General features: G+C 44.2%; 2 protein-coding genes across 3 annotated transcripts in view; one reads left to right on the top strand and one right to left on the bottom strand.

Moving 5' to 3' along the window:
• Positions 1-335: 335 nt before the first annotated feature.
• Positions 336-10,494, bottom strand: LOC139071426 (NACHT domain- and WD repeat-containing protein 1-like). Its single transcript, XM_070553883.1, has 3 exons — positions 10,100-10,494; positions 2,479-2,564; positions 336-500 (listed from the first exon to the last, which is right to left on the bottom strand). Exons 1-3 carry the CDS (start codon positions 10,215-10,217, stop codon positions 336-338), a joined length of 369 nt encoding a protein of 122 aa, XP_070409984.1. The 5' UTR covers positions 10,218-10,494.
• A 3,340-nt stretch (positions 10,495-13,834) lies between these two features.
• LOC107372541 (gastrula zinc finger protein XlCGF57.1) overlaps positions 13,835-25,701 on the top strand; it is an 18,767-nt gene continuing 6,900 nt past the window's right edge. Inside the window, exons 1-2 of one of the 2 annotated variants that reach the window (XM_054735578.2) lie at positions 13,835-14,100; positions 17,483-18,254. In XM_054735578.2, coding sequence (XP_054591553.2) covers positions 13,932-14,100; positions 17,483-18,254 — 941 coding nt within the window. In that variant the 5' untranslated portion in view covers positions 13,835-13,931. Of the gene's footprint in view, positions 14,101-17,482; positions 18,255-22,729; positions 22,843-25,701 lie in introns of those variants that run through there. The other variant, XM_054735570.2, reaches the window with a different exon arrangement.

The raw sequence follows: 25,701 nt of genomic DNA, 5'->3' as shown, positions 1-25,701 counted from the left end.
CAGGCGTGGCCAAGACTCGGCTGCTGTGATACTCCTGGCATCACACGGTACTGCGTAGACAACATGGCTGATTCAATGCAGAGCAGAGTTTTAACCTGAAGAGGGCGCCACACTGGCGGTGGCTTTGGTTGAATATTTAAATTTCAAATAAGAGACACTAACATGCCACTTGTTGACAACACAAATAGGAGATGAATTCATACAGTTTGCTGAATTGGCTGTGACTTGCTCCTCACAGAAAGACTGTGAAGCTTTGAGGAGATATGGAGCACAAACAGAAGAGAGACACTTGGCTTTTTTGTCGAGCATTTTAGTTGGAATTATTAATCCCAGCCTCACACAGACAAGAAATATGTCCAGTAGGACTCATTTAAACCACTCACAACAAAAACTGGACCCGCTGACAGTCTCCTACACGTCTGAATTTCCTTCAGGAAGATCTCACGAGCCTTGTGGTCTCCAGACAGGACGTTTCTGATCCCCCAGCGTAGATCCACCACCTGTACAGGAAGTCACCTGTCTGGTCACCGATCAACTGTTTATCAACACAAGAAAACTACAGCGATGGAGCAGCTTTGATGCCTCAGAAGTTGTGTGTTCTACAGTATATGTTCTCAGGATAGGTGCTTCACATGAACAAGAACTCTCTCTCTGTGTGTGTGTGTGTGTGTGTGTGTGTGTGTGTGTGTGTGTGTGTGTGTGTGTGTGTGTGTGTGTGTGTGTGAGCATGTGCGTGTGTGTGTGTGTGTGTGTGTGTGTGTGTGCGAGTGTGTGTGTGTGTGTGTGTGTGTGTGTGTGTGTGTGTGTGTACACAGTGGGTTGTGTTAATCTTCCTGTATAAATAGTTTGTTGTTATGATGAAAACATGAACTTAAATACATCTTTTAGGAGACACACAGTGAAACAACGTTTATAGGATTTACAGTTTAACACAGCTAGACAGGTGCATAAAACCAGCAGATCCTCCTTCAGCAGCAACAACAGCCTCTGAACTTCCTGTAGCTTCCACTGACAGTCTGGATTCTGGCTGAAGGGATGTAGGACCGTTCTTCTCTACAAACAGCTCTGGTTCATGAAGGTCTGATGATTTTCAATAACAGTCAGGTCTGGGGACTAAGATGGCCGTTCCAGATCGTTCTACTTGTTCCTCTGCATGTGTGCCTTCGTGTTTTCCGACGTGGGGTTAGATTTTAAGCTTGATCCGTGCTGATTTTCTTTGGCTTCCAGTCTGCTTCACCAGCAACTCGTCTAATTTTACAAATGCTGGTTGTTTTGGATAATTATGTCATTTTCTACTGAGTTACAATCAATCAGCTGAGTGTCCGCTCAGCTACTCAACCAGGATGTTGGGAGACCCTACCGCTGAGCAGGTACTAGAAGTTTCTCGAAGACGCCCAGTCAAATAAATGCACGCGTACGTCGGAAGGTTCCTGTGAATCTACCCTGAAGTACCGGTAATAGAAACACAGCTAACAAGTGGAATCCACGCGTCTCTCAACTTTACCAAGATTCCCAGTCCCTGCACCTGCCACACAGCCCACAGCATGATGCAACCTCCTCCATGTTTTACTGCAGTAGCAGGTGTTCTTGTTCCTCCATGCATACCTTCCCTTGTTATGCCCAAATAACTGTTGTGGTTTCATCAGTCCACAGCACCTTATTCCAGAATGGAGCTGGCTAGTCCAGATGTGCTTCAGCAGACCTCAAGCTGCTGTTTGTGGTGTGGGCGAAGAAAAGGCTTCCTCTGCATCACTCTCACATGCAGCATCTCCTTGTGTAAAGTGCACCGAATACTTTCTGTATCCTTCCGCTAAACCATGACAGGGAACAATCTTCGTCTTTAGCTCATGCTGAAGTTGTTTTAGACCCCGTGGTGCTGCTCTACAGAGAATATGCAAATAGCCCCCTTAAATAATCTTTCTCATAACTGGATTCACCTGTGTATGCAGGTGGAGGGTCACTGAGATTTCCAAACCAGTTTTGAGTTTCGATGATTACTTCTAAAGGTTTTGGTATTAATAAAAAGACAACAGTGCCCACATTTAGTTTAATTTTGTTTAAACAACTATTGCACTTTCTGTAAAATCTATGAACGGTTTCACTTCCCAAACATCACTGTGTGAGTCTCCTTTAAGGTATATATATATATATATATATTGTATATATATATATATATATATGAGGAAAGTTTTTAAATAAAGAACAAGAAGAGTTTTCAGCTGTTTTTTAAAGGAGACCACTGAGTCCACTGATCTCAGAGGTATCATGACATTGATATGCCTTTACTTGTGGGACATTTTGTTTCTATGCATGAATCATCAAAGTGTAATTTCAGTCTAAAAGAAAATCCAAGGCTCAGAGGGTCTTCCCTGGTTTGTCCTGCTGTAGACCTTCTCAGCATGTAAATAATTCAACAGGAGGTCATAATGTTTTGACTAAAAAGCTGCAGCCTGAAGCACTGATCAGAGAACAGCTTACCTCATAAACCAGCCCCAGCCTGCGGCAGAAAGCCAGGATTTCAGGATGAGCTTTGTCCAGCAGATGTCTCCTCTCACTGCTCATGTCTGTTTAGAAAGCACAAGACCCGTCAGGACCTGTTAGACCTCTGTGAGACCATCTCTTGCACCGTCTGTGCTGCAGTTCCCGCACCAGAGAGTGTAGGGTGTGTATGACGTTCATGCTTGTGTGTCTTTATGTTGGACATGCTCATGTGTGAGCATGAGGGTGGGAGTGTGTGACTGTCTGTCAGGTGGGGTCTTAAATTATAGCGTAGCAAAAGACCCGGTGTTACATCAAAATGACCAGAAGTCAACTTTTAACTTACAGGCCAAACGTCCTCATACAGGTCAGTGTGACACCGCCGTTCCGATTCCTAACGTATCCTGCACACATCACGAGTCCTCAAGGCTGCAACAGACGCAGGACTTCTTACCTGTCCTCTTTGAATTACGCTTATCTTCCCTATAAGTTTATCACATCACATTTTGTTGAACGACCAACATGTTTCCTAAACTTTACGTTAATTCATTTATTGCCGTCGACGACTAAAGTAATCATTTGCATGTTTTTACTGTGTGGGCGTCGGAACGAGCCCCCGCACCATGAGAACAAACATCAGCTCTAAAGCCGATCTTCATCCAAAAACGTCACACGTCACGTGATCAGGAAGCAGAAAACCCACGTGTTAGATCGTTTTGGGCCGCTGCTGTAAATAATATCGGCACCACGGTGTCACACTGACCTGTAGGAAGAAATTTGGCCTGTAAGTTCAAAGTTGACGTCTGGTCAGTTTGATGAAATACTTGGCCTTTTGGTACGCTACACCCCCAAACTGGAGGAGTGGCTGAAGCAGATCCCAGCAACAACATCAGACATCTCAGTCCAGAATAGTGCAGATCTAGGAACAGCCGAGATGCTGCAGAACCCTCAAGCTGCCAGGCGTCTGGTAGAAGACCCCAGCTTGGAAGGATGAGACCACCCGCTGAAGGTGAGATGGGATTTTTTTATCTACCACACCAGACAAGATCCAAGGCGTAGGCCGTGCCTACGTCCGGTTGTGTGACTTTAGGGAACCCTGATTTGAGTTTCTACGCTGCGTTCCTTGTAAAGTGTTGTTAATAGAGATGGATCTCGCTGTTACCATAGTGTGTGTTACCGGTTCTTTTGACTCTTTCATCTCCTCATCAGTTTTGCCATTTGCCAGGAAGGCAGACACATCGCATAGTCCGCAGTTTTGCTGTCAGTAGATGCCTCTAAGTTCAAAAGTAACTCGTGAGGTGAAAAAGTAGGAAGAGGGGCAGCGTTTTGTTCTGGAGGACTGAGGAGATGCAGGAAGATGAGAGCCAGACAGGAGTGGAAAACAGTCACAGAAACAAAACAAAGAGCTTGAAAAGTCAGATGTGGGTACATTTATCCCGCAACACGTTCTACCTTTAGAAAGCTATCATTTATAAACATGTAATAACTCAGATCACCTGTTAAACTCAGTCCCTCATCCAGGGCCATTGGAAGGCATTTGGGGGGCCAAGGCTAAACAGAGCCCTGCCCTTTACTTTAAGTTGAGGTTCTTTTTATTTTAATATTAGAAATTAAATCAGAATTTTTTAATATTTGCTCTAAAGTCCAAAAGTGAATAATTTATTATTATTATTGATTGTTTGAGCTACCTCACAGAAGTGATGCTAACATACTGCAGTTGTTGAGGCTGCTTTCCGGAGTATTTCTCTTATCCGATGGCGCCATCTAGTGGCTGACAAGAATATCACACTCCTGTGTGTTTAAGATGGCGACTTCACGTTTCTGTTTATAAATGTGCTTCTGTAGCGACAAACAGCTAAAACATGTTATTCTCATATTTATATTTTAGAGACTTTCTTGTCCGTGAAAAGTTCATCAACTCTGCATCAGCCAGGTTTTCCTTACATCTGAAGCATGCAAGCGGTAGTCCAACGCTATTGGTTAGTTCTGGTCAGCGCTCAGTTTCCTATTGCAGGGAGTTCTGCGGGGCAGGGGGCGTGGTTAGTAAAAAACAAAATAACAGACGTATTGCTTACATCATAGCACAGTAGATGATGAGATAATCACTTTTACGGATTTCTGACAAATCATACATCATTTCTGAAAGTAGAAAACTCCGGAGTGATGCTTTAAATGGTAAAATAAAGGTAATTATATAAAAAATTAAGAATATTCTGGATCTGTTTCTTTATTCTTCTTTTATCTATCCAATGTATCAGATCGGGACTCGGTATCAGCAGGTTCTCTAAATCAAGTGACTTGGACTCGAGCGCAAAAAAAACCTTTTCGGGACATCCCTAATAACAACCCAGCCTTAGTTCTTAGTTTAACACAGTTGAGCACTTTTAACACGGTTGAGCTCGTTTTACACTGTTGAGCTCTTTAAGTACTGTTGAGCTCAGTTTACACTGTTGAGCTTGTTTAGCACTGTTGAGCTCGTTTTACACAGTTGAGCTCTTTAAGTACTGTTGAGCTCAGTTTACACTGTTGAGCTCGTTTAGTACTGTTGAGCTCGTTTAGCACTGTTGAGCTCGTTTAGCACTGTTGAGCTCGTTTTACACTGTTGAGCTTGTAGCAATAGATTGCTGTCGACTGCACAATTCTCTTGTGTTTTCCTTGTTCATTAAAAGCTGTTCCCCATAACTTGTATAGGCGAAAGTATCAATCAATCAATCAAAGCTTTATTTATAAAGCGCCTTCTGCAACCCTGTTGGGAAGCCCAAGGTGCTGAACATAGTACATGAGAAAGTTAAATATGGTGAATAAATCGAAAATAAAAGCAATTCAAATTACATATTACAAAAAAGGTAAAACATTCTAGTAGAAGACAAATGGGTAAAACAAGGGACAGAGTGAACCAATGAAAACAGGGAAATAAAATCAACATTAAAGAGGGCCAAATTCAAACACTTTCAGGAAACGCCAAGCGGAGGAGGTGGGTTTTTAGGCGACTCTTAAAGACTGGCAGAGATGGGGACAGCCTAACTGAGGGTGGCAACTGGTTCCAGAGTGACGGTGCTAGGACTGAGAAAGCCCGGTCCCCACGGGTACGACACCTAGAACGAGGGACAGCGCGCAGGCCTTGGTCAGAGGAGCGCAGAGCTCGTGATGGGGAGTGTCTGTTCAGGAGTGTGGCTAGATAGGGGGGAGCACCACCCTGGAAGAAATGATAAACAAAGACGAGGAGTTTGAAGTGTGAATGATAGCAAACCGGAAGCCAGTGCAGGGAGGCCAGAACTGGACTGATGTGGTCCCGTTTCCTGGTCCCAGTCAGGAACCTGGCTGCGCTGTTCTGCACAACCTGTAGGCGACGCAGTGATGACTGACACAACCCTGCATAGAGAGAGTTGCAGTAGTCAAGCCGAGAAATAAAAAATGCATGCAGTACCCGCTCCAGGTGGGCTCTCGACAGCATATGCTTGATTTTTGCAAGGCGTCTCAGGTGAAAGAAACTGGACCGGATCACAGAGTTGATGTGAGCATCAAACTTAAGTCCAGCGTCAGTTTTCACCCCCAGACTGGTGACAACTGATTTTGAGTATGGAGAAAGAGGGCCAAGATCAGCATAACGATCCACATTCCTGCTGTTGGGGTGAAAAACAATGAGCTCTGTCTTTCCCTCATTCAGATGTAGATAGTTGGCCATTAGCCAAGACTTCACCTCATTAACACAGGAGACAAAGGACTGGATAGAGTGACCTTTCTCCTGACACAATGGAGAGTAAATCTGGCAATCGTCAGCATACAGATGGAATGATAGGCCATGTTTACGAAAGATTGACCCCAGAGGAAGCAGATAAATGGCAAACAAAAGAGGACCAAGGATCAATCCATGCTGGACCCCCCCGCGGAGCCCCTCCCAAGAAGAAAAAACATCACCCAGTTTAACGCCGAATGTCCTGTTGTGGAGATATGATCTAAACCAGTCTAGAGCAGACCCTTTGATCCCAACCCATCGTTCCAAGCGATCAAGTAGAATCGCGTGGTCAACTGTGTTGAAGGCTGCCGTCAGGTCTAACAACAGAAGCACCACAGATGTACCCTGATCTAGTGATTGTCATGTTGAGTGGAGTGGAGATGGTAGACCATGTGTGGTGGAGGGTTCAGGAGGCAGGAGAGCAGGCACGGATGAAAAATAAAAATGGATTTAATAGCAACCAGGAACGACAGGACAAACGAGGACATGCACATTCAATGATCCAACGAAGACAGGTACAAGACGGGAGGTGTAAATACACAGGGAGAATTAGGAACACATGGGCATATTAACGAGGGGCAGGTGAGAACAATAGGACTAATTAAGGCAGGAGCGACACAGTCAGGGAGGCCGGGGCAGATCATGACAGTGGTAGATAGATATCATTTAAGACCCTCAGTAGAGCTGACTCTGACTACGTTTACATGCAGCCAATATTCGGGTTATGATCGGGTTAAGGTCGGCATTCGGGTTTCTGAGTGGATCAGAATAACCCGTTTACAAGCATAAATAGAAAGAGTTACCCCTAACTTGCATAACCCAATTTAAATGCGGACGCTGGGGTAGCATCAGGACGTATGCACTACGTCAAGACGCAATATGCGTCATATTTCGCTGTCTCTGCACTTTCGGCTGTCAACAAAAGACATAATGTTCATACTTTTCACCAGACCGATGAAGACAGGTTTCCTCGTCACTCCAAAAGTGTGGTGCTGAGCCGCGACTCGCCATGTTGCTCCCAACTTGTTGTTTACTTCCGGTGTTCTGGCGCATACAAGACGTCTCGCTACTCAGAAGACCAAGATTCTTTGCGAACAGAGCATGCGCAGAACACACGCTTTGATGGGGATATCCCGGTATGCGTTTACACGACCAAACATTCAGGTTAGAAAAGGGTTACCCCAGGTGTAGTAACCGGGTTTTTAAAAACCCGGTTATGAGCATATCCGGGTTTTTGGCGGTGTTTACATGGACCTGCGGAACCGGGTTATTGTGATTATTCGGGTTTTAAAAGGGTTACTGGCTGCATGGCTGCATGTAAACGCACTCTCTGTGCTATGGCCAGACCTGAACCCTGATTGGAAAACCTCAAACAGATCAGAGTCAGCTAAATGTGAGACCAGCTGCTGATAAACGACTTTCTCAAGCAGTTTTGATGTAAAGGGCAGGGTAGAGATAGGCCTGTAATTTTCTATCACAGAGACATCAGCACCAGGTTTCTTCAGGGTCGGCCGAATAACTGCTGCTTTCAAAGCAGCTGGGACCACACCTGTGCTGAGGCTCCCATTGATAATCTGACCAAGTGAAGGGCCAAGACACGGAAAGGCAGCCTTCCAGAGACGAGGCGGCAGAACGTCAAGTGGAGAGCCAGATGGCTTCTGCCTCGCAACAAGCTTACTCAGCTCAGAGTATGAGACTGTACTGAGGGAGCTCAGGGTGGGTGGTGATGGAGGAAGTGGAACAGGGTCAACAGAGTTACCAGAAATAGCTGCTCTAATGCCCGACACTTTATCAACAAAGAAAATCTTCAGAGTTTCCAGCAGCTGTAGGAGACATGGAGCTAGGCTCCTGATACACCAGAACAGAATTAAGTGTTTTGTAGAGCATTCTGGGATTCTTGGAGTTTGTTTCAATGATGTCTGCAAAATAGGCCGTTCTGGCAGCCCTCACAGCATCCTGATAAGCAACCAGAGATGCTCTGAACAACTCACGCGAGCCATGTAGGCCATCCTTTTTCCACTTTCTCTCCGAGGATCTACACGCCCGCCTACAAGCCCGTGTGACATCAGAGAGCCAAGGCTCCCTCCTAGGCCGAGACTTGCACAGTTTGAGAGGGGCAACCATGTCCAGGACCTGATTACAAAGTACATCAAAGTGTTGTGAATAGTGATCAGTGTTAGATGGATCTGGGTTAAAGGTCTCTAACCTTACAGACATACAGTCCACAAACTTTGAAATAGTTTCTGCATCCAGGGCTCTGAACCTAGTAGCTGGAGCTTCACACACAGGGACAGGACATGGCAACGTAACATCACAGAGTATAGGAGAGTGGTCAGAGAACACAGGAGGCAAAGTCACAAGGTTCATGATGGGTAGACCATAAGAGATAACCAGGTCCAGGGTGTGACCCCTGGCATGAGTTGGGGACGATACCCATGGAGTTAGATTGAATGAATCTAGCAAATTCAGAAAACCTTAGCAAGCACATTGTCAGGACAGCAGATATGGATGTTAAAATCACCAAAAAAATAGGACATAGTCATATTTTAGGATGCAGTCTGCCACAAGATCACAGAAATCATTAAGGAAGTTAGAGTCAGTCTTTGGAGGGCGATGAATCAGCACAACGAGCAGGCGGGGGGAGATGCACAGTTCAGATAAGCACAGTTCAAAGGAAGAAAATGGCATGGTGGGTGTAAGCTGTTTACAAGGAAAGCTGGATGTAAAAACAACAACCAGCCCTCCACCTCTGCCCCGCGATCTGTGGATATTAAAACACGAGCAGCCAGGTGGTACCAGCTCCAGCAGGGCGCTCGAGTCACCAAACGGGACCCAGGACTCACAGATGCACAGAAAACCCAAGTTATGCTGAATAAAAAAGTCATAAAGAATAAAAGTTTTGTTCAGCACAGACCTGGCATTGACTAGACCAAACCGGGTCTGCGGCGGGGCTGCAGCACCGGGATCGCGCACGGGCCCAGTCTTCTTTAACTCTGAGCCCGTAACCGAGCGCAGATTCTCCCAGCAAACCCCACTCTGGCAAGATCCTCGAGCCGATTGGCCGTGGCGCTGTGCCAGTTCACCCTCAGAGCCGGCCAGGTTCAGTAGGCAGGGCGCCGAGTAATCCTTCAGACGTCTCGGAACCACCGGGTCAGAAGCTGGGCCGAATCGGACCAGCCGCTTCTTCAGGGATCCAGGAAGTCCAGCCCGACGTCTCATGCGCCGGCTACCTCTCTTTCCCCGTCTTCTCTGATGCTTCCTTCTCGAGCTGGGGAGGACAGAGGGCCGACACATCACGGCTTTGGGGGAGAGAGCACACGGGCAGTCCAGACAGCAACGCCATCCGTGAGGTTGCCAGCGCGCAGCACCCGCTACATCAACGGGAGGACGAAGCCTCAGCAGCGCAGCTCAATCATAAGTCACCAGAGAAGCCACACCATTCAAAAAGCATCAGAGACAACAAAAATACATAAAAGCCAATAAAACGCCAATAAAAGCCAATAAAACACAAGGTTCCATTGCATAAAGAGGACGAGCAGCTCGCTGCGTGCACCCGCGCGAGCGCCATATCAACTCAAATTTGGTGAAAGTAAAAGCTAAATAAAATTATTAACAAAAAATGATTAATCGTAAAAATAATCGACAGATTAATCGATAATGAAAACAATCATTAGCTGCAGCCCTAGTAAGAACACTTGTTGGGGCCCAACAGCAGACCAACTACAGCCCTTTTAGAACGGGTCAGACAACCTGTTGGTACCAGTAAGGACAAACCAGAAAACCTGTTAGGGCTGGTTTAGGTGGGTCAGAGGACCAGTCTGCTTACCTAACTAACAGGTAGTACTGATCCAGACCTGCAACACAAACTCTGCAAGCTGCTCTGACCTGTGAATGTGGAGCTTAGAAAGACTCGGATCATGTTGGTCGTTGTTCTCCGAGTCCCATCAGAGCGTCCTCTTAGGATGTCTTGCAGGCAGTTGTCTCCACCTCTTCCTGCCTCCATCCTCCACAGCCTCAGCCTGCTGCCTGATCCGTGTCCTCCTTGTTCAAATTAACTCTTCTTCTCTGAGCTTCTGGCTTCACACTGGAAGCCGTCACAACTTGTTCTGTCCCGACCAAATTACTCGCTTCCAGGTGGATGAGGATAAAAGAGGAGGAGGTTTTCACAAAGACAGGCGTAAGTGCTCAGCTCACCTGCTCAGGTGTTTGTGTCATCTCACCTGAGTGTTCACTGAGTGATGCCCTGGGGGGGGGCCAGGGGGCTGCAGCTCAGACTAATTGCAGCAAAAGAACATGAGGAAAACAACATGTTGATCTGTGCTGAAACAGATTCAAAGCTCTGACATCACCCAGGTGTGCAGCCTCACCTGTTAAATGAAGCACAAGATTAAAAACAAGTTCTGTTTTTGACTAATAATTTTCTCACTTTGCTCCGTGTCAGGTCCGTCTGTGTTTGCGTGTGACGGGAAGAACCATCACACACAAAACTCAAGCCTGCAGTTAGTCCACCACTTGGTCACTTAACATCTGCTGTCGAGTAAATCTTTCATTTGTTCAACTTTTTGAGTTTGAAATGAAACGGTCTGCCAGCCAAGCAGTTTGAAGTTCACTTCTATTGGGTAACTCTTTATAAAGTTTAGCTGTTAAACACTGACACTGAACCAAAGCAAGTAAGTGAGTAAAACTTTATTTATACAGCACTTTTCACAGATAAAATCACAAAGTGCTTCACAACATACATAAAAAGGCAAAACAGGACAGGAGCACAAGCTCAACTTACATAACAGCTTGTCTGAATAAAAGCGTCTTCAGCTGCTTTTTAACAGAATCAACCGAGTCGGCCACACGAAGAAACAAGGGCAGGGCGTTCCAAAGTCTGGGAGCTACAGCTTGAAAGGACAGGTCCCCTCTAGTTTTAAATCTGGTCTTAGGGACCTTCAGTGGGTTCTGACCCGAGGACCGTAGAAGAGTGAGGGATTAAAAGGTCTGATAAATATTGTGGAGCTTGTCCATTAAGAGCTCTAAAAGTCAAAACTAAGATTTTAAAATCAGTTCTATCAGTTCTAAATCAGTGGGCCTGCTTTACCTGCCCCCACTAGTTTCCCTGTAGATAAGGGCAATCTCTTCTTAGATCTTCTTAGTCGGTTATATCCACATTCCCAACATCCCCCCATCCTTCTCACGTCGTAGGCCGGTACTCTGGCTGGACCCCTAGTAATCCCATCAGAACTTCCTATTGGTTTAGCAGAGTCACCTTCCTTTTCAGATGTTTGTAGCTTCTTGACCATTTCCTACAAACACTGCACTTCCTGTCTCATTTGCTCCATCATCCCCAACAACAACCCCATTTGGTCTTCCTTACTAGATTTTTCCACAGACACCCCCATGACCTTAACATTATCAGCAGCCTGATTTTGTCCCAAGCTCCTAACAGCTCTATTTTGGAAGCCAGTTCAATAGTTTCCTCTAAAGTCTTAGGCTTGCATGCACGCAGGCTAATTCGAAAGCCCCCAGTGGCAATATGTGAGATGAACTGATCTCTTGCCAACATATCCTGAGTATTTTCATCTGCTGGGCGATGTGCTTGTGCAGCCAAACGCCTCAATGCATTTCCAAACTCCTTTGCAGTCTCCTTAGGTCTACGGCGTCTCGCTGTAGAACTAGCGCTACTCCAGTCATCAGTGTCACATGGCTCAAAGCATCGGGTCATGGAAGCTTTTAAGTTCTTAGCTTCCTTCGACAGACCACTGTACATATCCCTTGCCCCTCCAGATAAAGGGAGAGACATAAACTTCAATTTGAGTGGCTCATCCCAATGACTGACCTCCGCTGCCAACTCAAACTGCTCTGACCAGTCCAACCATTCACCCCAACTAACCCTAACCCTCACCTGTAAAAGTTTCTGGCATAAACGGTTGCTTGGCTGGCCAACAACCCTGTTAACTTTCAGTTTTCCTCTCCACTGTCGCTATATGCTTGCTTAGTATGAGGACTGCTGTATAGTCACTGACACTAGTCAGTGACTTGATGCAACCTGCTGGGTTCCTTATATAGGAAACTTTATTTCTGATTGGCTTAATGAACTGACCTGAACTGGAATGTTTATTATGGGAAGTGCCTTGAGACGACTCTTGTCGTGATTTGGCGCTTTATAAATAAACTTGAATTGAATTGAATTGAATTGAACTTCCACCAAGCTGTTCCCCAGACACCACTCACGACCCGCTCAGCCTCTCCCCACGTACCAATCACCCACTGCGTTATAAACGCAACACTTTTGTTTTTGCTCCCAGTCTTCATGATCTGAACTCAAACATCTGAAATCTGTCTACATGTGTGTGTTGGTGGACACTTTTAAGAAACAGCTGAAGACCCTTTCATTTAAAGCTGCTTTCACATAAATCTGTATTTTTTACTTGAATTTGAAATAACTTTTCGTTTGTTTTCTGATGTTTTATCATTTCAAGCTGGGCTGAAGGCGTGTCTGAGTTCTGGTTCTTGAATTTTCTACTCATGTTTTAGTGTTTTGCTCATCGTTGTTGTTTTCTCATCTTTGAATGTTATATTTCTGTATTTTATCATCAAGCTGTTTGTGTTTTAGTTGTTTTTACAGTATGTTTGGTACCTTGGGTCGCCTTGGGTAGGAAGGGGCTTTGCAAACAAACTTGTTTTTAACTCAAACCCATGCTGTAGTTCTTTTTTAAAACACAGAACAGTTCTGTTACCTGTTTTCTCGCTACGTTTCCTTTGCGGCTAAATCTCAACCTAACAGATCCTTGGAGATTAGCAAACCCACTTGTTCAGTCCTTTTCGTGGTTCAAGCCTGATGGTTCGGCTAAATCGCATATCGACTTCTGTCTAATCTCAGACAGCTTAATGCAGAATAGTGTAGATGTGGGTGTCTCAGCTGCGCCTTAATTTACACAGTAAATTAATAGCTGTATATTTATGACTGTATATTCTGTAAAGCCCTGTGGAACGATGTGCACTACTGGCTCTTCCCTAAGATCCCAAACTTACTTGAATTTTCTAAAAATGATATTATGTTTGGTTCTCTAAGAAAAGAAAAGAAGATTGAAAATGTTTAAATGTAATAATTATTATGGGCAAATTCTTCATTCACAAATGTCGTTTTCTGAAAACAAATCCGTATTTTTTACTTTTTACAAAGAACTCTGCCTCCTTTTCTCATCTGTTAAATTTATGGTCAAAAAACAAGCTCTGGATTTGAATCATATGATTGTTGAACTAGATCTGTTAGAAAGCCCCTAAGGTATAACTTTTTTATGTTTTTTTTAATTATCTGTCTTTTTGTTCATTTGTTTGCTTATTTTGTTTGGGGTTTGTTTTTATTTTATTTATTTATTTGTTGTTGTTTGTACTTCCGGTTCATTATCCTTCTGCTATATGTTGGAATTCAGCCTGTTCTGGTACCATCTCATGTTGGTAAAACTGAATCTTTGTAGAGATTGCCATAATTGTTGTACATTATATTTTGTGCAAATTAATAATAATAATAATAATAATAATAATAATAACAATAATAACAATAATAATAATAATAATAAGTTTGTCCATTTCCGCCGGTGCGTCATGCGGGGTCTTCCGGCGGAAGTAAACAATGCGCTAGCATCGTTAGCGTCATTAGCATCGCTGTGTTTGTGCTGGTTGGGAGGCGGTGTTGGGTGTGAGGTGAGTGTGGAGGCTCTGCAGCAACATGTCTTCAGCTCAGGCTCTCAGAGAGTTTATCAGCGAGCGGCTAACTGCTGCTGCTGGAGAAATATTCTCCGAGTTTGAAAGAACCATCGTCCGCTACGAGGAGGAGATCGATCGTCAGCGCAGACTGCTGGAGACGAGCCGGAAACCACGGATCTTACACCCAGCAGGTAAACATCATAGATCCGCATCAGCAGATGAATCCGCCCACAGCGGCTGTCTCTGGGATGACCTGCCCACCAGACCGCGCCTCGGCCCGGCCTGACGAACCGTGTTAAACCAAAATAGTTCAAAGACGTGCTATAAATACTCAAATGGCGTACTAAAGAGTAGAATAAAGAATAAGAGTATCAGAACAGATTTGATCAAAGATGGCTGCTTTTTCATTTAATTTAATCATCAGCGCGTTCTGTATGTTTTATTGAAATCCACCAAACATGGTTTTTGATGATCATTGTTATGTTTGACGTCATAGACATGAATAAGTAGACGGCCCATTGGGCGCTGGAGGGTGTAACAGCGTCGCCGCCATATTGGATGGGTCTCCTCGCGCTCCAGAGTCAATGCAGAGTGAGCAACAGTGCCCGTTTTTGTGCAGCCTACGGTTACAACTGGCGTGCCATTGAAAACCGATCACGTGGGATTACTAGTTACCTTTGTAGCCCACCAGATAGGATTTTATATTTTAATTTATTTTGTGTAATTATATTTTTATTTTGATCATATCATACCTTGTGTCTGATTGTGTGAAAAAGGAGTGTTTACTAGTTGTGTCAGCACCTTCCTCAGTAGAAATGAATGCACGCGGGGCGAGTGGAGACCCATCTCAAAGAGCAAACAGCAGGTCAGACTCCCATGAACCGATGTTTAGAGAAAAATAATAGAAACTTGTTTTAAACATTTTTTACATAAACATAAATTATTTAGGCTTTTAGTCATTTTTGGGAGAAAAATGCTTTTTTTGCCAAACCAAGTGACGTCAGCTGAGGGAGTCCTGTTAGCTTAATCCAGAGAAAATCTGGACTCTACTGCGGCTCTGACACAGAGGAAGCTTTACATGTTTATAATTCTACTTGTGATGGACCAGAACCATAAAGTTATGAATTTGTTGTTCTGACCTGGTTCTGACGGTGATCTGAGCTCCAGAAATCCACATTTCATGGTTTAAAACCGTCCACGGGCCTCCGGAGCCCAGCGCGGACCTCCCTGACCCGGCACCGACCGATGTGGGCTACAGAAGTCCGTGCTGCAGAAACGCCCTCAGGCATGGAGATAGAGGCGCTGTTCCTCTGATCAGGAAACCCGTGGACTCGATGTCCAGACAGGCTGGAGTCGGTACAGCCTTCACACACTCTAGTTTACCAACATGAACACAACCCAACACTAGTAAACACACACTGACTGGATCACATGACCTCTCTACCCTAAACTAGCCGCTCTCCACACTGAGCTGAGGCAGCCGAGCTTCTGACTCCCTTTGGTTACGTCAGAGTTCACATTCAGAAACCAGAGAGAGGAACTTTTACTAGAACACGCTGCTGTTATGTGTTTTATAACCAAATATCCACAATAAGCTTGTCTAATAGGACAGAATTTTATATGAATCAGAAAAAAGCAGTTTGCTCTTTAGCTGGTGGCCGGAGACTACAGCAGCTCCAGTAGGCGGCGCCAGCCCACGGGGCGTCTACGTATGTATGTCTGTGCTTCACGTGGGTTTCTGTAACATGGCACCTGTGAGTTGGGCGGGATCAAATGTTTGACTCCGCCCACGTCGCGCCTCGCCCTGATCTGTGTACTGCAGTCATGGGCTACTCGCTCTGGCTGAACTCGGAGCTCTGGCTGGAACTGGAAAAACAGGAAGTGAGTTGACCAACCAGATGTGAGAAATGTGTCAGGTGTTCACCAAGATCCTCAGACGTCACACGTCCCTTAAGCTGCTCCAAGCTATTGCTCCTGCAGTAGCCACAGCAGTCACACGTCCCTCAGGCACTCAGACGAGGCTGGGTCCACTTAATGTGAATAAATCTGTTAAACATCCATTTGGTAATATGTGGGTATTAATCTGTGAGTGTAACTGATAATTAATCATGAAGTCATCAAGTAGACTCATTTAGTGCATTTAAGATCTGAAATAAGTCATGAAGTAATAAACTTGTCTCTCGACTCGACCTTTCTTCCTGCAGCAGCTTACAGACGCGTACCTGCCACCAAAGTGCTTCACAGATAAAAACACGACACATAAAATCAGCTAAAAATGAACAAAACAACCAAATAAAAAGATGTAAAGTGAGACTGAAACAGCGACATCGTCACTCGCACAGATTTAAAAGCCAGCTCGTACAAGCGGGTCTTCAGCTTGGACGTAAACACCGCTACAGAAGAGGACTGCTGACTGTGTGATGGAAGCTCATCCGTAGTTTCAGAGCTGCAACTGAAAAGGCTCTGTCACCCCGCATCCTCAGCCGGGACCGGGGACCACGAGCAAGGACAAGTCCTCTGACCGGAGAGCCCGAGAGGGAACATACGAGTGCAGCGTGTCTGCCAGATACGCCGCAGCCAAACCATTTAGAGGTTTAAAAACCAGTAAAAGCATCAGGAACCGATGCAGAGCTGCCAACACGGGCCTAGCATGGTCCAACTTTCTCCCAGCAGCATGTTGGACACGTTGCAAACGGGCTAAGGCACCGTGGCTCACTCTCAGCAGGATGGAGTTGCAATCGTCCAGACGTGAAGTTGTGAACGCATCAACTACAGTTTCAAGATGGAGTCTGAACAAACAAGGTTTAGCCTTGTCCAAGGGTCTTAAAGGTAACAGGAGGAAGCTAACACCCCATGGATGTGGCGGTGTGAGCGTCCTGTCTCTGACCCGACTGATCATGCTCCCTGGCGACGCGGCCGAGGGGATGGCCCTTTGGCTGATTGGTGAGCACATGACTCTCACCTGGGAGTCTGGGGATCGAATCCCGCCCGGGCCCTCGCTTCTCCACCCTGCCACACGACCCCAAACAGAAGTCTTTGTCTATCTTCACTCCTAAATGAACAATGTAGTCCCTCTAGTGGGGGTTAATTCACCACCGTCCACCGTGGAGGTACGAGTGTGCGGCTGGGACCGAGCACTGCTGTCTTCCCTCCTGGAGGCACAGACCGGTGTGGTGTTTATATTTGGCTGTTTGTTGGATGTCTTTTAACAACAAATGACCTTGTTGGCCTTTTCCAGCGCTACACAACTCTCAGATGAAAACTGGAAACCTTCATGTTTTCATCAGCCTTCGAATGGCTGTTCTGCTGCTGCACCTGCTCACCCTCTCACCTGGTTTCTTTTCCACTTGAAATTGTGTTTTCTGTCCCGTTGAGTTCATGTTCTTGCTGTGGAAAGCACATTGAACTGCCTCTATGTGAAATGTGTAAATAAATATAACCCTTGTGGTTACGAACATCCAGCATGCTCCTGGGTGGTCCAGGTCCTGCAGGTGTGGCCGGAGATCCTTCGTTACGCGTGCATCAGGCTTTCTGATAGTCGCACTAACAAGCAATTTCTTTTCTGTGTGTCAGAACGTCCACCGCGTTACGACTGGAAGGAGGAGGAGCTAACTGACCTGCAGGACCGTAACCAGAACAGGAAGTCATGTGACCAGAAGCAGCCAGAACCTACACGAGATGAACCTGAACCTCAGCGTAAGGAACCAGAAGGTCTGCTTATGAAAACTGACCAGGATGCATCAGAACCTCTGCCGTCAACAGTGGACCAGGATGAAGGTGTACTGAAGCAGGAGACAGAGACCTTTATGGTGACTCCCGGTTATTCAGACAGAAACCAGAGTGAACCAGAACCAAACAGAGACCAGCTTCTCTCTCAGAGCCATCCTGAAAGTGAGAACCAGTACCGGGAGGAAAGCAGGAACAAAGAGTCCGGATCAAACGGAGACGAAGAGCTGAGACCAAACCAGAGATGTCCTCAAACCAGGGACGATAGAGACGGTCCCAGAGTGAGAAGGTGCAGGAGAACTCACACCCGTGAGAAGCTGTTTTACTGTGAAACTTGTGGTAAATGTTTCTCACAGATTGGTAATTTGACCGCCCACCTAAGGGTCCACACAGGGGAGAAGCCGTTTACATGTTCAGTCTGTGGGAAAAGCTTCAGTCAGAGCAACAATTTACCCTCTCACATGAGGACTCACACAGGTGAGAGGCCATTCCCGTGTGACACCTGTGGGAAAAGCTTCAGCCACAGGTGTTCTTTAGTTTATCACATGAGAACTCACACAGGTGAGAAGCCGTATCCCTGTAGGATCTGTGGGAAGCACTTCTCCCAGAAAGGTAACCTGTCTTATCACATGAGAACTGGACACAGGTGAGGAGCTGCTCAGCTGACTGAAACGGGTCGTAGGGACCGGGAACACATCCTGGTTGAGGCTGGACAGGTGTTGCGTATCGTTCGCTACCACCATCTCCTGCTAATGGCCTGATGGCTCCAACACACCCGGCAGCTTCAGCAGGAGAACCAAACCCAAATGATCCTTCAGAGTTCCCACAGCTGTGAATGACGTCTTTATGGCCTTCGGCTCTTCGACTACATTTCTTAGATCATAAAGTGTGTTTTAGGGTTCGGGGACGCACGTCTGCGTCTCTTAGTGGGTCCAACTTTAACGAACTGGCATAATGAACTGAAGTCAACTGGAATGTGGAAGTGTCTTGAAGTCACTCTTGTCGTGATTTGGTGCCGAATGGAGTTTAGAAATTGTAGAAAGGAAAATCTACGGGATGTTAGGGTGATGAAAGGGAAACTCAGACATCCAGTTTGCTTGAATTCTGCTTTTTCGTTTGTTTTAGAAGACAGGGACTCTGAGGCACGCTTGACCTGCTCTTTAAGAACTCATTAAAAAGCATGTTGTAGGTTAGCCGATGTTTAGAAACACAACAGGAACTGGTGCTAAATACGTCTTACACATTCATTTATTATTGGGAGTCGTTTTTGTGAAGAAAAATGTGTTTTTCTGCCAGAATGGGAAGGAGACCTGTTGGTTTGACCCAGGGAAAATATGGACTCTGATGCCGGCTCTGACACGGGAAACAAGACGACCTGAAACATCTCATGGTCCTGAGTAGTCAGACCCTTTGCTGTGACTCGTGTATTTAACTCAGGTGCTTTCCATTTCTTCTGTTATAGAAATTTTATATTTTATTATTTTTGATCATTACTCCTATCAACTGAAGGTATTACTCTATGCCTGAAAGCATTCTCATTCATTCACACACACACACACACACACACACACACACACACACACACACACACACACCTTCTGTCCCTGATGTTCTCTGCAGTGTGTGCCTCAAGCCTTTGCTTGAACACCTGCCCTGATTGCAAACAGTAGCTTGTCTCGTTAATGATCTCTCCTTTCTGTCCGACTGCAGGTATTAGGTGATTGATAAAATCACTAACATAATCTGATCCTTCGAGCCGGGATTATGTTATGTCATCCTTGACATGGTCCTGCCCCTTCATTGGAGTCCAGCTGTTTTAAGCCACACCTGTCTATAGAAGACCTTAGAGCTCACAATGTATGTCAGAGCAGATGAGAGTCATGAGGTCACAGGAACTGTCTGAGGAGCAGAGACAGTGTCTGGTTCGATGACATCACTCTGGTGAAGCGCATTCGTAGTCCTGGACTCAATTTTCGCACAAAACCTACGATAGCGTTGCCCCTGTTAGAAAATAAGCGCGTTCTTGGTATCAAAATGTGTGTGTAAAATTCATGGACATCATATGTGAAATCCATGGCACAAAACAAGCGGAATTAGAAAAAAGCCTTTTAGCCGCGTTGACTTCCACTCATGTTTTCAGACCGAGTGAGGGGAACAGATAACAAGTTTAGGTTCTATCTCTGCCTTTTTCATTTTTTATTTCTGCAAACCTGTTTTGTGTTTTGTTTTTATTTGTGAATACATGAAAAACTTTAAAAAATATATATTAAAAAATTTAAGATGCACCTGGAAAGACAGAGTACTGTCCAACTCCAAGGCTTTTGACCTGCACCAAACAGGTAACCGAGATATTCTCACAGGCGGGTGCGGTACAATGAGCTCGTTTGGTGCCCCGGCTGCAGACATCCCATCGCGTCAGTTTTACGCTGCATTGGGATCTGCTGTCCGAAAAGGGGAAACCCCCTTTTCTGACATAAGTGACGAAAAAAGGTACTTTTGGTGTCAGGGGTGTGACGCGGAGGGTGGCTGACCAAGCGTTTGTTTGTGAGGCGCTGGGAGTGACAGACAGGGGGTGGGTGGGGTCTGAGTCAACTGTATGAGATGCCTGAAGTTAATCACACCTTAATGTTCTTCCATATATAGCACATTTAATTCATAATATTATAAATACCGGGGGGGGGGGGGGGGGGGGGGGCTCAAGGGATGTCTTGCCAGGGGAGTAATTCCATGTAGAACCGCCACTAGGCTAGAGAGAAGCTGCCAGCCTTCACCAGAGTCGATATTGTACCCATGAGAATCACCTCAGTTTTCAGGATAAGTTGGAGGAAGTTTTTGGAAAACCAAGACCTGAGTTCTGTCAAACATTCAATGATAGAAGGAGGTGGAAGAGAATCAGACTGAGAGGTAGAGACATAGAGCTGGGTATCGTCAGCGTAAAAATGAAACTTGATGTTTAATTCCCTAAAGATGGCCCCTAGGGGAAGCAGATAAACTTTAAAAAGAAGAGGTCTGAGTACAAAACCTTGTGGAACCCCAGTAGACACTACAGATGGAGAGGAGTGAACAGTCTTGAGTTGAATGAAGTGAGTCCTATCAGACATATGAGTGAAACCCCTGAAGCACCGTTCCAGATACCCCTACATGGCCAACAGGGGGAGTGAGAGACCATGTCAAATGCAGCACTCAGCTCTAAAACAACCAGGATGGAAAAAGTCCTTAGTCAGCTACCATTAAGAAATAATTTGTTAGACTGTTTCAGTACGGTGATGTGGGCAGAAACCTGATTGAAATGGCTTGACTTGGTCATTGTTCGTTGCTAAATGTATACAGAGCTGTGAAACAACCGTTTTCTCCGGGATTTTAAAACTTGTCCCGTGTAAGTTTTTCAGATGATGTGGCATGCATCACATGTGAAACAAACACACTCAGGCATCTGTTTCCTGTCGGCATGAGCCTTTGGACAGTTCAAGCTCTGAAAAACTGGCTGATTCAAGGTAATCCTGGGTATTTCTTTGTCAGTCTAAAATTATGATTTGTCTACTGTTGCATTTTCAGGTTCTGAAGCTCACCAGGCGCTCGCAGCGATCGTTCTAGAGTCTAAAACGATCGCTGCGAGATATTCTATTATTATTCTATCGTATTATTATATTCTGCCTTAAATTACATCTTTTTGCTAGTCTTTGTATGTGCTTTCAGGTGTCAAGCAGTTGAGGAACTGCTGTGTTACACTGAGCACTTACGGATGATCAAAGCTGACATGAAGCTCCGCTTCAGGGACCTTCAGAACCTGCAAGTACCTGACTGGATTCTGGAGCCTTTTCAGGTGGATGTATTTGAAAAGGAACCCATAATCCAGGAGCATCTCATTGACTTACAAAAAGATGAGGAGGCACAAGCTACATTTCGCACATCTGGCTGGCATGTGATGTGGACTGCGCATGGCCACCGTTTTCCTACATTGTGGGAAAAAGCCCAGATTCTGCTCCTAGCTTTTCCCACTTCTTATCTTGTTGAGCAGTGATTCAGCCAGGTACTGTACTTGCATTCAAAATACCGAAACCGGCTAAAGTCTCAGGTGCACTCAGGCTCAAGTTAACATCTCTCAATGCATCCATAAAAACACTTGCAGCAAATCACCAGGGACAAGAGTCTCACTAATCTACCCACAGCGATGATGACTCTAAGCTATTTTTTATAATTCTTTTTTAATGACATATTTGTATTAAACAGTTTCAAAGTCGAGGCTGAATAGTTTTTTTTTTAATTATTATTATGATTTTTGTACCAAAAAACTTTTCGTTTCTCTGCATGGGACATTGGTGGGCAGTAAGGAATTTCAGCATGACTTGGGGGGGGGGGGGGGCGTTTAGCTGAAAAAGGTTGAGAAACCCTGTGACTGTTATTGGTTAAGTCGGTGGTTCTGAAGAGAAGGTTTTTTTTAGATACCTGCCATAGATCTCACACACTGTTTTATGAACATCTTGTAATTATTTTTGATTCTCATTGTTTGACTGATTTTTAGTTATTGATCCTTTTTTCCTTTAAGTTTTGACACTAAGCTCTGGACAAGAGTCACATATGTACCCACAGCAAACCCACTGTTGTTAAAAACGCTGAAACATGTGCCCGGTATCAGAGCTACATGTGTGACGTTTGCAGGGGAAAAAACAGCATCAAAATCGGTTCGGAATTCAAGGAGTTATGGTTGATTTAACATGCTGACACTTCAATGCCCCTGTTGGAGGGGCTCGACCGATGCAAGATGGCGGCGTCAACGCTCATCACCGCCCATGGACAGCGGTGGTCACGCGGGGTCTGTCCACATGACGCCCTCTGCTCTGATTGGCTCGCAGGGCGGAAGAACCTTTGTTGCGGCTCGGCTCTGTAGGCTCACTGTGGGGTTGGTTGGCTTTGGACCGTGGTGCCATTCTAAACGGGCCGTGAGCTCTACGGTTCCGTTTCAGCCACACGAGGACGAGCTGCGGTTCCGAAAGGCGCAGAAGATCCGCAGAAGTACGGCTGCTTTGCTCGGTGCCGCAGTCCCGGCCAGAACCGGCGGATAATCCATGCGGGGTTTCTGGTCCCGGTCCCGGTCCGCATATTTACGTTCTGGTTCTGCCGGAACGGTACCACCTAGGAGTTCCGACCCAGACTTTGTCCTATAATGAGCTGAGACGCGTTTCTGGTGAGTTTATCCAACATAAACGGTGAGGAAACGCGTTTACTTCCTGGTTGTGCGAGTAACGAAAAATGTGATTTTCAAAATAAAATAGTAACTGTTTTGTTTTGAGTAGTGATGTCATGAAGCAACGAGACTTTTTTTTTATTGCAGAAAAGCATATTTACATTACAAATAAGGCGAACATGCCAATGTATTCAGATGAGAATCGAACAGTCAGTGAAAAGGGGAGGACAAAAAAACAAACAAAAACCACAAAAACAATGCAAGGGACCACTACACAGTTCCAGGCAGTCTACAAAAAAGTCTATACATATCTTCATAGCTGTTATTATTTAGATACAATCTAAAACCATGTACAAATGCATTGAACACAGGGGGTGATTTCAGTATTTTTTGTTTATGTATGAAGAATTTTGCCAGACAGAGAAGTAGATTGTAGCAGAGTTCTTGGTTGTTTGTTTGAAGGAGAGCTCCAAAGGTGACGACATCTCTTGAAATGGGACATGGGATTCCAATCTGAGGTTGAATCCAGTTTTCAAAACAGTTCCAAAACGTCCGTGTCTTGTTGCATTCAAAGAAAATATGATCAGTTGTTTCAACATCCTTCCCACAAAAGGAACATGAATTATCATCAATGTTAAAACGTTTTCTGAGCAGATCCTTTGAGGGATAGACATTGTTTACAATTTTAAAATGTGTTTCTTTAACTTTAGGTTGAACAGGAAGTTTTAAATAAAGAGTCCTTAGTTAAATAATGGAGCTTTTGCCAAATTTGTTGTTCTTGTTGATTTTACAAGGGTATAGTTGATCAGTGAAACACCGTCTAATAAATTGGTTGGTACACTTTTTATCCGTAAGGGGAATACCTTGGATGGAGATAGAGCCATACTGTGGATTTATAGGTTGGTGTTGAATAATGTTTCTGTACTGGAAGACCACCTCTTTAGGAAGCGCTATTAATAATTTTATAAAATCAGATTTAGGAGGGCTAAAGTTATATTTAAGACAAAATTCATCGTACCCTAGTAGTTCACCATTATCTTTCATCAAGTGTACAACAGACCAAATTTCCCTATTCATCCAATCTTCATAAAATAGTGACCTATTACGGCATAATACATATCTATTGTTCCAAATTATAGAAGAGTGAGGGGAGTAATTATGTACACACAACAACTTCCAATACATTAGTACTTGTTTGTGGAACTCTGATAATTTTGTTTATACCAAAATCTGATAACAGTAAAATTTTTAGACCACCCATGTTGTTAAATATGTGACTGGGGATAGAATACCAGAAAGCGTTCGGATTCTTGAGCCATGATTTCAGCCAATTAATTTTGAGTGTTCCGTTAAGGCAATTGAAATCTATTACTTTTAAGCCTCCATCTTTAATTTCTTTGACCATTTGATCTTTCTTTATATAGTGTGGCTTATTTCTCCAAATGAAGTTAAAATTGATGGTGTTAATCTTTTTAATTAGGTCGTTTGAAATTGCAGTACTGCAGGTTGGATAAACTAATCGAGATATACTCTCCATTTTGGTTAAATAAATGCACCCTAATATGGAGAGATCCCTCTGAAGCCAAATATTTAGTTTGGCTTTAATATCATTAAGTTTATTTGTTATGTTTGTCCTTAGGTTAAATCGTTGGTCTTTAGAAATATATGTTCCTAGATATTTAATTTCGGATTTGATGGGAATGTTACAAATTTCTTTTAGAGGGGAGTCATGAATAGCCAATAGTTCGCATTTTTTCAAATTTAGCTTAAGTCCACATGCTGCAGAGAATAGCTTTATTTTATCAATAGCAATAGGAATTTGTTTATAATCTTTTAAGAAAAGCGTGGTGTCATCCGCTAATTGACTTATGATCAACTCTGTGCCAAGGACATTTAACTTTTTTAGATCCACACAGTTTTTTAAGTAGATTGCTAACATTTCACTAACTAATATGAAAAGGCAAGGAGAAATGGGGCAGCCTTGTGGTATGCCCACAGAGACATTGAACCTGGGGTGGAACCTCTGGGTAATGAAACACAGCTGCTGATATTCCGATACAAACCTCTGATTAGATTAGTAAACTTAACTCCAAAGCCAAGATGTTCTAGAACTGAGAAGATAAATTGGTGTTCCACTGAATCGAATGCTTTATAGAAATCTAAAAATAGTATGAAACCGTCATCATTTATCATATCACTGTATTCAATAATATCCATTACCAATCTTATATTGTTGTGAATAGATCTTCCTTTTAAAAATCCTGACTGTGTTTCCGAAACAATATCTGAAATTCCAGATTGAACACGTATCTTGAAAATGTAAGTCAGAAGTTTATAATCTGTATTTCTTAGGGTAATTGGTCTTCTGTTTTCAATAATCCTATGGTCTTTATCTGCTTTTGGAATTGATATCATTACACCGTGTCGCATTGTAGGAGGCAGATCGCAGGATTCAAAAATCTCTGAGAAAACACCAAACAGTAAATCTTTTATTTCTTCCCAGAAATGATGGTAGAAGTTGGCTGTAAGTCCATCTGGACCGGGAGCTTTGTTCAGGCATAGTCGCTTCACAGCTTTATCCAACTCTAAGCCTGTTATATTGTCATCACATAAAAGTCTGAAGTCATCACTGATTTTAGGAATATGCATTTCAATACTGTTCAGGAAGTTATTACAATTTTCTTCAGAGAATTTTGAGGAGTACAAACTGTCATAAAATTTAAGAATTTCCTTTGAAATTATCTCGTCATCTGTAATTTCTATATTATTTATCAATATTGATTTTATACTGTTCTGTTTTTGTCTCCTTTTTTCCAGATTACAGAAGTATGCATTATTCTTTTCACCCTCCTCAATCCACTTAGCCCTAGACCTAATAAAT

The sequence above is a fragment of the Nothobranchius furzeri genome, chromosome 8, assembly GCF_043380555.1.
Source record: "Nothobranchius furzeri strain GRZ-AD chromosome 8, NfurGRZ-RIMD1, whole genome shotgun sequence".
Taxonomy (NCBI): domain Eukaryota; kingdom Metazoa; phylum Chordata; class Actinopteri; order Cyprinodontiformes; family Nothobranchiidae; genus Nothobranchius; species Nothobranchius furzeri.
Note: the sequence above shows the minus strand (reverse complement) of the source record. Positions and strands in the feature narration are given on the sequence as shown.